This window comes from Musa acuminata, chromosome BXJ3-3 (genome assembly GCF_036884655.1).
Source record: "Musa acuminata AAA Group cultivar baxijiao chromosome BXJ3-3, Cavendish_Baxijiao_AAA, whole genome shotgun sequence".
Lineage (NCBI taxonomy): Eukaryota > Viridiplantae > Streptophyta > Magnoliopsida > Zingiberales > Musaceae > Musa > Musa acuminata.
In genome coordinates, this window is record NC_088351.1 from 37,331,113 (window position 1) to 37,343,604 (window position 12,492).

A 12,492-nucleotide genomic window follows, 5' to 3' on the forward strand; every position below is an offset into this window, starting at 1 on the left:
ATATATATATATATATATATATATATATATATATACACACACACATATATATATATACACATATATATGTATATACACATATATATGTATATATATATATATATGTATATATATATATATATATATATATATATATATACATATATATATATATATACATATATATATATATATATATATATACATATATATATACATATATATATATATATATATATATATATACATATATATATATATACATATATATACTAGGGCCATTTGTAAAGATAATATCTTCTCAATTAATATAATAAATTAAGAAGGTAGTGTTTTCTGGATTATTACATAATACACATGACCTTAAAAAATCAACTTATTATAATAAATATCAAAAAATATTTCTCAATCTTTTTTCTTCGATATTAAGGTCTTATTTATTTTTTTCTTCGTCATTTTATATCACCGTTGACATTTAAAGAGAGGAGGAAAAAAAGAAGATTGTAAAAAAGGAGAAAAATAAATTATAGATAAGAGTACAAGGATTTTATTGGAACCAAGCTATACTATTTATAAAAAAAATTAAAAATATTTAAAATTCTTGACATATGTAGATCTTCACAAATGGCTGAGGCATGTCCATGTAAGCTTCTTTAGCTCATCCTTGTATTTCTAGAATATTTTAGAGCATCTAATTACTAATTAAAGTAGAGAAAATTTTTAGACATGTTATTGATGTGTCTTGAGGCTTACAATTTGATGTATCGACGATCGAGGTTATAATCAGTATCCACTCTAAATTGTTTTTTTTTATTTTTAAAAATTATTCATTATAAAGCTTGTATAGTACAATAAGTGGTACCCATCTTATACTAACCACTAGTGATCTTGTAGTCGACATATTATCTATTAGTGATCTTATTTGTATATGTTGTTACGATAAGTAACTTTTTTAGCCGTGGCCTCGGGGTCGTCGCGGCTCGGTTCGGGTCCAGACGATGGGGATCTCCCTTGGGCGTTCCTCGGGGTCTCCCAGCGGCCGAGCACGGTCGTTCGGGTCGGCAGCTCGGGTCGGCGGGTCGGGTCGGTAGGTCGGGTCGGGAGGCAGCTCCGCCGTAGCACCGGGAAGAGGCGACGCCGTCTCGCACCTGCACACAGGTCGGGCCGGGAGCTCGGCCCGACCCCTCCGACGATCAAGTTAGCGACGTGGAGGGGGTTTAGGAGGAGGAGAAACCTCCGTGTGTTGAATGTGTCATCCCCCTTTTTGCTTAGGACTCAGGGGTATTTATAGAGGAGGTTTGATGTTACCTGACGTAGCTGTCTGTAGGGCAGGACTGTACCTTTGGTGGCGTCTGACATTGCCACTAGGGCTGCGTGGGAGGCCGAGCTGCTACAGGGTATGGCGAGCCTCGGGCAGTGTGTCGCTCAGGGGGATGCTGTCATGGTGTGTCACATCGCCATTTTTGCCCCTATCATATGCCCCCCTCGAAAGGAGCTATGCGTCGGTTTTTGCATGCAGTGAGTCTGATGCATGGCTTCTTACTTCAGGTAGGCTGTTCATGCGGATCCGAGGGGCATGACGCAGACGAGCCGGTCGCGCGAACGCATCTCTAGCAGCACGAGGCCGAGGTGCGCAACTTAGTCAGGAAGCCGAGCAGAGTTGGACTCGGGGGCAATGGAGCCGATGAGGGCCGAGGAGCACAGCGCAGGCAGGCTGGGTGGCGTAAAGCCGAAGAGCCGAGGAGCACGATGCAGGCGGGCTGGCCGCGCAGGCGTGTCCCGGGTGGCGTAAAGCTGAGGGCCAAGGAGCACAACGTAGGCGGGCTAGCTGCGCAGGTGTGGTCTCGGGTGACGTAAAGCTGAGGGGCGAGGAGCACAACGCAGGCGGGCTGGCCGCGCAGGTGTGTCCCGGGTGGCGTAAAGCCGAGGGCCGAGGAGCATGACGCAGGCGGACTGGCCGCGCAGGTGTGTCCCGGGTGGCGTAAAGTCGAGGTCCGAGGAGCACGACGCAGGCGGACTGACCGCATAGGTGTGGTCTCGGGTGGCGTAAAGCCGAGGGCCGATGAGCACGACGCAGGCGGACTGGCCGCGCAGGTGTGTCCCGGGTGGCGTAAAGCCGAGGGCCGAGGAGCACGACGCAGGCAGACTGGCCGCGTAGGTGTGGTCTCGGGTGGTATGGAGCCAAAAGGGGGTGTCCTCGAGCATTAAGCGACCGAGGAGGCCTCGGGCATTATGCGACTGAGGTGGCGGCCTCGGGCATTATGTGACCGAGGTGGTGGCCTCGGCAAGCATGGAGCCGAGGCACTCGGCGCAGGCAGGCTGCAGCCGAGGGACGTAACCCAGGTGGGTAAGGTAGTGGATATGGCTGAGGAGTTCGGCGCAGGCGGGCTGCCCGCAGGCGTGTCTCGGGGTTTGTGGAGCCGGGAGGCACGACGCAGGCGCACTGGCGACGCTGGTCTGTCTCGGGAACATGGAGCCAAGGAGCACGATGCAAGCGGACTAGTCGCGCAGGTGTGTCTCGGGGATGATGGAAGCGAGGAGCACGACGCAGGCGGGCAGGCCGCGCAGGTGTGGTCGCGAGGGCCATGTGGCCGAGTAGCACGACGCAGGCGCACTGGCGGCGCTGGTCTGTCTCGGGAACATGGAGCCAAGGAGCACGACGCAGGTGGACTAGTCGCACAGGTTTGTCTCGGGGATGATGGAAGCGAGGAGCACGACGCAGGCGGGTAGGCCGCGCAGGTGTGGTCTCGGTCATCATGCTGCTGAGGAGCACGACGCAAGCGAGCAGACCACGCAGGCGTGGTCGCGAGGGCCATGTGGCCGAGTAGCACGACGCAGGCAGGCAGGACGCGAGGAAGTGGTCTCGGGCACCATGCGGTCGAGGAACACGTCAGAGGCGGACAGGCCGAGCCGAGGTAGATCTCGGCAGTGATTGGCTGAGGTGCTCGGTGCAGGCAGGCTGCGATCGAGGGACACCGCTCAGGCGAGCAGGCCGCGCTGAGGTGGGCTCGGCGCAGGCAGGCTGCAGCCGAGGTGCTTGGTGCAAGCAAGCTGCGACCGAGGGACACCGCTCAGGCGGGTAGGCCACGCTGAGGCGAGCTCGGTGCAGGCAGGCTGCGACCGAGGGGCGAGACCCTGTTGGGTAAGCCGCCCTGAGATAGACTCGCCAGTGAATATGGCCGAGGAGCTCGGCGCAGGCAGGCTGTCCGCGCAAGCGTGTCTCGGGGGGTATGGAGCCGAGGGGCACGACGCAAGCGGGCTGGCGGCGCTGGTGTGTCTCGGGAACATGGAGCCAAGGAGCACGACGCAGGCGGGCTGGTGGCGCAGGTGTGGTCTCGGGCATTACGCGATTGAGGATCACGATGCAGGCGGGCAGACCGCGCAGGCGTGGTCGCGAGGGTCATGCGGCCGAGTAGCACGACGTAGGCGGGCAGGACGCGCGGACGTGGTCTCGAGCACCATGCGACCGAGGATCACGACACAGGCGGACAGGCTGTGCCGAGGTAGATCTCGGCAGTGTGTGGTCGAGGTGCTCGGTGCAGGCAGGCTGCGACCGAGGGACACCGCTCAGGCGGGCAGGCCACGCTAAGGCGAGCTCGGTGCAGGCAGGCTGCGACCTGCTAGTCATAGGTGCCCAGCAAGCCAATCACGTGAGTGATGGCACGTGTGACTTGATACAGAATCTTTTTGCTTATTATATTTTGGCGTATATCACTTTATAACTATTGCATAAATGTATACATATATTGTGATGTCCTTGGATTTGTGCAATGGGAATCAGATCGTGATGAAATCACGATAATGAGATCGATTCACCTTTAAACACATATCCTAAATAATCCCGGTCATAGGTTACTCGAGAGGGACATCGTGATAACCGGATAGACTAGTGTGCTGTATACCCGTCCATATGATGGATGCAACTGGTCTTATAGCTGCTCGTGTAGGGACACTAGGGATACAGTACAGGTGCTCATTGGAGAATGAGTTCACTGATTGATCCGCTTACGGAATGCTGGATGGTTGATGATGCCTTATTGTCAGACAGCGATTTCGTAGTCCTAGTGGTGTATCTGGTCCTTAGACTTGAGACACCAAGGATGTCCTGTATGAGTGCTCCACTCTTTGATACCAGACTTATAGGTTTGGCTGTCCCTAGATCTAATACAGCTGGTCATTGAGAGTGGTAGTCGACCATACGAGGGCTATTGAGTGTCAATAGAGGATCATCCACTCTCGGCGTCATGAGAGGAATATCCTATGTGTTCTTGCTCAGACAAATCCCTGGCCAGGGTCATTCGAGTTGAGAGAGAAAGAGTTCTCCGGGAGAATCCGATTAGAGCGAGACTCGAGTAGAAACCGTATGGGTCTGACAACACCATGCTCGATATACGGTCTCTGAGATATTAGATGGATGAGGGATTATAGGTACATGGTAATTGAGGACAGACAGGTCCAATGGATTGGATTCCCCTGTATCGTCTGGGGACTACGGCGTAGTGGCCTAGTACGTCCGTAGTCGATGAGTCGAGTGAATTATTACAGAGATAATAATAGTGAATTATTACAGAGATAATAATTCACTGAGTTAGAAGGAGTTCTGACAGGTATGACTCACGGCCAGCTCGATATTGGGCCTAGAGGGTCACACACATATGGTAGGCATTGCGATGAGTAGAGGTTCGGATATGAGATATCCGACGGAGCCCTTGTCTTATTGGATGCAGATCCAATACCCACTAGGGAAGGACCTATTAGGGTTTGACACGGGATCTCTATAAATATGAGGGATTCACAGCCTCATAGGCTAGAGTCTTTGCTTGCCTTTCCTATTCTCCTCTCCCTTTCCACCTCAGAGTAGGCCTGGAGTTTTGAAGAGCGTCATCGCAACCCTGCTGTATGGATCACCGCTAGAGAGGAGGACGCTTGACCTCCTTCACCCTCTCCTAAGGATCTGTAAGGAAACATGGATATACGATCTCCCTAGGTAACACAATCTACTCTATACGCAGTTTTTGTGTTTTGCGGATTTTTGCGCATCAATCTTCGCACGACGACGAACATCTTTTTGGGAATCGGGGATTTTTGTTTTCTTGTTCTTCCGCTGCGCATATGATGTCGCCCCCCAATGATTTCCCAACACGACCGAGGGGCGAGACCCTGTTGGGTAAGCCGCCCTTAGATAGACTCGGCAGTGAATATGGCCGAGGAGCTCGACGCAGGCAGGCTGTCCGCGCAAGCGTGTCTCGGGGGGTATGGAGCCGAGGCAGCGGGTTGCTTGCTGCGCATGGGGCCGAGGAGCCGAGGCAGCGTGCAGCGTGTTGGTTGCGCATGAGGCCGAGGGGCCGATGCAGCGTAGTGCTTGTCGCACGCGGATTGGCCGCGCGCGTGGGACCGGGGAGCCGAGGCGCGCGGGGCCGAGCCACGCGCGTGGGACCGAGGGGACGAGGCGCTCGGGCTGGTCGCGCGGGTGGGGCCGACGCGGGCGGGTTGGCCGACGCGCGTGGGGCCGGGGGGTCGAGGAGCCGAGACCAGCCCCAGAGGTCACTATTGCTAATGCAGGTCGGCTGCAGTGGAGCAACCAAGGAGAAGACTAACGTACCGTTATTCCGGGCCCTTTCTCTAGTGCCATTCTATTACGGTAAGTAACTTTTTTAGCCGTGGCCTCAGGGCCGTCGCGGCTCGGTTCGGGTCCGGACGACGGGGATCTCCCTGGGGCGTTCCTCGGGGTCTCCCGACGGCCGAGCACGGTCGTTCGGGTTGGCAGCTCGGGTCGGCGGGTCGGGTCGGTAGGTCGGGTCGGGAGGCAGCTCCGCCGCAGCACCGGGAAGAGGCGACGCCGTCTCGCACCTGCACACAGGTCGGGCCGGGAGCTCGGCCCTACCCCTCCGACGATCAAATTAGCGACGTGGAGGGGGTTTAGGAGGAGGAGAAACCTCCCGTGTGTTGAGTGTGTCATCCCCCTTTTTGCTTAGGACTCAGGGGTATTTATAGAGGAGGTTTGATGTTACCTGACGTAGCTATCTGTAGGGCAGGACTGTACCTTTGGTGGCGTCTGACATTGGTACTGGGGCTGTGTGGGAGGTCGAGCTGCTGCAGGGTATGGTGAGCCTCGGGCAGTGTGTCGCTCAGGGGATGCTGTCATGGCGTGTCACATCACCATTTTTGCCCCTATCATCTGTCATTTTATTTGATTTAACTTAGTTCGAAATTTTGATCAGTATGACAAAACTTGATGTATATATAAAATCTTATACTTAAAATTTTACAATGGCAAGTGAGAAAATCTTTTACTCCCTCCACATCTCAATCATTCACTCATCCCTTTGTCCTTCTCCTGCTTTTGTTATTAGCATCAGAACCAACTTGTTTTATCTTAATGTCATAGTCTTTAATTGGTATAAAATCTTATTGTTCGATTATTGTGCAACGGAAGATGACACACACTAACTTTATTATTATTATTTATATTACTACTATTATTTTGTAGTAATACATTGAAAGACGTGCGTCGGTACAATCAAAGTTGGGTTTGAATGTAAAAGAGACGCTCCTACTTTATGCATGTTTTGGCAGTGCTACAGTTGCTGGTCACCGTTGATCGGTTTGGAGATTTGTGAGTACAGTAGTATTTTTTTTAATATTAATTTAAAATTTCTTGAACATGCATTGATTCGTTGTCCTGTTTAGTTGACTTTTTGATTTCTGTGCAAGAATAAGATTTTTAATCTTTTTGATTCTCGGTCACCACATGGCCTTAGATTTTAATTTTGAGGCTTCTTATTTTATTGCTCTCGGGGGTTCTTAACGATGTTATTTTTAATAATATAATATGTTTTATTTTTTTAAAATGATTTTACATATTTATCAGAAGTCAATCAAATCCATAAGAAACATTAGTCATTAATTTTGCTTGGTTAAATGAGAAAAATTAGCTTTCGATTGGATCAAATTAAATTGTAATATTTCTTAGAATATTGGCTTCAGATGCTTTCGTTATTTTTTTGAGTTGTAGGTATATTTAGAAATCAGATAATAATTATTGTGAGGTAAAAATTATCTTTAAAGGATTATACTAGACTTATGAGGATAGTAAATATTATAAATAAATAATTTCTTTCTCCCTCTGTGATGAATTTTAAATGTTGTTAAGGATATTTTCCATCAACTGTTTATTATGAATGATTATAAAATCTTAATCATGTGGCTAAATGATTAGTCACTCATATTTGGAGGAATTTTTATCTTTTGGATTTGGATATATCTTTCGTTGATATTTCAATTTTAGTAATTAAGTTTTTTAAGTTTTCTTATATATATATATATATATATATATATATATATATATAGTTTATGCAGGTATAACTTGCACCTTTGTCTTGGCTGACACAAAGACTTAGAAGAGAGAGGTACACTACTCCCACTCCCACTCCCACTTTGTGATCAAAGATGGCCGTTGTTCTTGATGCCTTCATCTCCGGGCTGGTCGGTACGTTGAAGGACATGGCTAAAGAGGAGGTGGACTTGCTGTTGGGCGTCCCCGGGGAGATCCAAAACCTCCAACGATCTCTCCGCAACATCCACTCTGTCCTTCGCGTCGCCGAGAAGCGGCGGATCGAGGACGAGGACGTCAACGACTGGCTGATGGAGCTCAAGGATGTCATGTACGACGCCGACGACCTCCTCGACGAGTGCCGGATGGAGGCCCAGAAGTGGACTCCTCGTGAGTCCGATCCGAAGCCGTCCACCTTGTGCGGATTTCCCATCTGTGCTTGCTTTCGCGAGGTCAAGTTCAGACATGCGGTGGGAGTCAAAATCAAGGTTCTCAACGGTCGGCTGGAAGAGATCTCGGCCCGAAGGTCCAAGCTGCAACTCCATGTGTCTGCGGCCGAACCAAGGGTGGTTCCTCGAGTTAGTCGCATAACTTCCCCCGTGATGGAGTCTGACATGGTTGGCGAGCGGCTGGAGGAGGACGCCAAGGCACTGGTGGAGCAGCTGACAAAGCCAGATCCGAGTAAGAACGTGGTGGTGCTGGCAATTGTGGGGATCGGCGGCATCGGAAAGACCACCTTCGCTCAGAAGGTGTTCAATGATGGTAAAATCAAAGCCAGCTTCCGCACCACCATCTGGGTGTGCGTGTCCCAAGAATTCAGCGAGACGGATCTTCTCAGAAATATCGTTAAAGGTGCTGGTGGAAGCCATGGTGGAGAACAGAGCAGGAGTCTGCTGGAGCCCTTGGTGGAGGGTCTCCTGAGAGGGAACAAGTTCTTGCTGGTGTTGGATGATGTCTGGGATGCTCAGATCTGGGACGACTTGCTCCGCAATCCTTTGCAGGGAGGAGCAGCAGGCAGCAGGGTGCTGGTGACCACCAGAAACGCAGGGATCGCGAGGCAGATGAAGGCGGCCGACGTCCACGAGATGAAGCTGCTGCCTCCGGAGGATGGCTGGTCGCTCCTGTGCAAGAAGGCGACGATGAATGCAGAGGAGGAAAGGGATGCCCAAGATCTCAAGGACACAGGCATGAAGATTGTTGACAAATGCGGAGGGCTTCCCCTGGCCATCAAGACCATCGGAGGGGTCCTCCGCGACAGAGGACTCAACAGAAGTGCGTGGGAGGAAGTTCTCCGCAGCGCCGCATGGTCACGGACCGGCCTTCCCGAAGGTGTGCACGGAGCACTGAATCTGAGCTACCAACCTTCCGGCCCATCTCAAGCGATGCTTTCTCTACTGTGTCTTATTGCGCGAAAACTATGCGTTCCACATGTCGGACATCGTCAGATTATGGATAGCCGAGAGGTTTGTCGAAGCACGAGAAGATGTCACTTTGGTGGAAACAGGGGAGCAATATCCTAGAGAGCTGCTTCATAGGAGCCTTCTACAATCGGAGTCTTACGGTCTGGACTACGATGAGTCTTCCATGATGCATGACCTGCTACGATGGCTCGGCCATTTTCTATCGAGAGATGAGAGCTTGTTCATTAGTGACGTGCTGGAGAACTGCTGCCGCCCCAATGACCACTAAGCTCCCGTCTCTTGTCAAGAAATGGCCGAGTGATCGCAGCAGGTCATACATGGTGCAGCTCCAGCCGACGTACAGATGGTGGGGGTCGGGTTGTAGTAGGCTCCTCCGAATCAGCTCTCTGAAATATTCCTCCCCTGTTGCCTCCAACGTGAGATCGCCTTCTGCGTGGACAAACCCCTCGGCTATCCACAGCTGGACCATGCATGCCCTGACGAACGCGTAGTCTTCACGGAATAAGGCGCAGTAGAGAAAGCACTGCTTGGGCCGGCAAGTCCTCGTAGCTCAGATACAGAGCTCCGTGGACGCCTTCGGGTACGCCGGTTTGTGACCACGCGACGCTGCGGAGAACTTCCTCCCATGTCCTTCTGCTGAGTTCTTTCGTGCAGAGGACTCCTCCGATGGTCTTGATGGCCAGGGGAAGTCCTTGGCATTTCTCAACTATCTTCAAGCCGATGTCTTTGAGATTTTGGGCATCCCTTTCCTCGTCTGCGTTCGTCGTGGCCTTCCTGCACAGCAGGGACCAGCAATCCTCAGGGGGCAGTAGACTCACTCTGTGGACGTGGACCGCCTTCATTTGCTTAGTGATCCCTTCGTTTCTTGTGGTCACCAGCACCCTGCTCCTCGCAAAGGATTGGGGAGGAAGTCGACCCAGATCTCAGCCCTCCACACATCATCCAACACCAGCAAGAACTTGTTCCCTTTCAGGAGACCCTCCACCATGGGCTCGAGCAAAGTCCGGCTCTGTGCTCCACCGTGACTTCCCCCGGCGCTGGTGACGATATCCCTGAGAAGATCCGTCTCCGTGAACTCTTGGGACACGAACACCATATGAAGGTGAATGTGAAGGACACAGATATGTTAGAAATTGTACCTTCATGGAGGATTCATTAAGCAATACTGTTTTGTGTTCTTACGACTTTAAGATAAAAGAAAAGAAAAAGAAAAAAAAGGACTGGATCGGCTTTGTGTTCTGTTTTTGAGTGGATGATCAGAATCTGAATTGATGGTACTAAATAGCAAGTTCGTGATTCTCAATAATGGACAGAAAGAAAAGATGAGGCAGATTAGGCTTCAAATAAATGCAATTTTCTTCGAATGGTTGTGCTGAGTCCTGTGTTTCATCCCTGTTGTCAAACCCCCGTTTGTTTCTCTCTCTTGGAGCTGAAAGAACACAATGGAAACCAAATCAAAGTGGAGGAAGTTGAGGCCCTCTAACACATTGGATCCAATCTTTAGATAGAGAGTGGACAGAGATAAGTAGGATATCACGTACCTTTCTTCCTTAAATAGATCAGAGAGACCTTGTTGGCATTTGCTTGATACATTGAAACCTTGAACTGTGCATTAAACAGTTGCCGTAGATCTTTGCTAACTTATTGACATGAGCTGTAGGAGCTGTAGGTTCCTCGATCATGAACTATTTGTATCCTATTGAACGAAGGGATAAAGTTATCAAATAGAGAAAGAATATGACAAGCTTAAATCTTCTATATTTCTCTCAAAAACTTTTTATAATTTCAAAAACTCTATGTGTTTCACGATAAACATATGAGGTTTATATAGTCTCCAAAAATAAATTTTTATTAATTATATTCAAAATGAATCATAAATCTTTTCAAGAATTAATAGTCAATTTGACTTATCTTTTCCATAGTCATTTAATCTTTTTTTCTCTTGATGCAATGAATCTCTATCTTAATGCAATGAACATTTTTTTTGATTAAATTAACCTCTTTACGATGCATGAACAAGTTTAATTCTAATATTTTTCCCCCTTAAACTTGATCCATCTAACATACTAAGTTTCTTTCGAAGTTGATCCATCTAACAAGTTTAATCCATTTTTCCTCTTGATGCATTGAATCTCTCTCTTGATGCAATGAACATTTCTTTTGATTAAATTAACCTCTTTACGATGTATGAACAAATTTAATTCCAACATTCTCCTCCCTTAAACTTCATCCATCTAATTGCTAAGTTTCTTTTAAAGTTGATCCATCTAACAAGTTTAATCCATTTTTCCTCTTGATGCAATGAACCTGTTTTGACATGATGTAACTTCACTTTTTTATTTTTGATATGATCTCTTATAAAATAAAATCTTATATCGATATGCTTAGATCTTTCATGGTAGATTGAATTTTTGGCTAAGACAATAGCTAATTTTTTATCAACATAAATCTTAGTTAATTTCTCCTATAACATATAAAGGTTTTGAAGTAATCTTCTTAGCCAAATTATATGACAACATAAGAAGATGCTGTTATATATTTTGCTTCCCAACTTAATAAAGCAATGATTTTTTTTTTTTTTTTTACCAAGTGAATATAGGTTCACCAAATTAATATGCGACTTTTCTATTCATATATATGCCACTTTTCTAGAATACAGTATATTTAACTTCCTCATGATATCAAGTCAAGTAGCTTGATGATCTATATCTAGGAGAATTTTCCCATAAATTAGTGTTATTATAGAATGTATTAATATCTAAAGTACCTTGTATCACTATCATTTATTTGATTATCATAAATATTATTTTAAAAGGCATACATTTGCAATATATTTTACATGCATATTGATATCAATTAAAATTCCAACAATATTATATCTGATGGTTAATTTAGGGGAGATTAATTATATTGACATATCTATAGGATTTTTTTTTGTTTTATAAGGATAAAAAATGCTGCATCTAAAATTATAAAAGTCAATAAACTTTTGATCATGATTAATTATAATTAACATTATTTAAGAAAAAAAATAAACAAATATACAAATACTAAAAGATATTTAATTTTATTAATCATTCCAAGTCTTGAAAGGGTATGAATGTAATTTAGAGTTACAACTAATAGTCAAATGATATTTAATCTTTGAGATTAAACAAAATTATATGTATATATATACCTATATATATGTATATATATGTATATATGTATATATATGTAAATATATATTTATAAATATGTATATATATACATATATATATATATATACACATATACATATATATATACACATACATATACATATAAATACATATATATTTATATATACAAATATATACATATATATATATATACATATATGTATATATGTACATATATACATACATATATATATATATATATATATATATACATATACATATACATATACATATACATATACATATACATATACATATATATATACATATACATATATATATATACATATACAAATATATATATATACATATATATATATACATATATATATATATACATACATATATATATATATACATACATATATATATATATATACATATATATATATATACATATATATATATATATATACATATATATATATATATATATATATATATATATATATATATATATATGTAATGTTTTGGAGCTTACTATTTAAAACCTTATTCTTACTATTCCCAATCTCTTACTATTTATAACCCCTTAAAAAATAATAAAATAATATTATAC

The 12,492-nt window shown here is 45.5% G+C and overlaps 1 protein-coding gene across 1 annotated transcript; it reads left to right on the forward strand.

The window, feature by feature from the left end:
• The first annotated feature begins 7,366 nt into the window (after nucleotides 1–7,366).
• On the forward strand, nucleotides 7,367–9,972 carry LOC108952083 (putative disease resistance protein RGA3). The gene has a single exon (XM_065143494.1). The coding sequence runs from the start codon at nucleotides 7,429–7,431 to the stop codon at nucleotides 8,830–8,832; it is 1,404 nt and encodes a 467-aa protein (XP_064999566.1). The 5' UTR covers nucleotides 7,367–7,428; the 3' UTR covers nucleotides 8,833–9,972.
• Nucleotides 9,973–12,492: the final 2,520 nt, after the last annotated feature.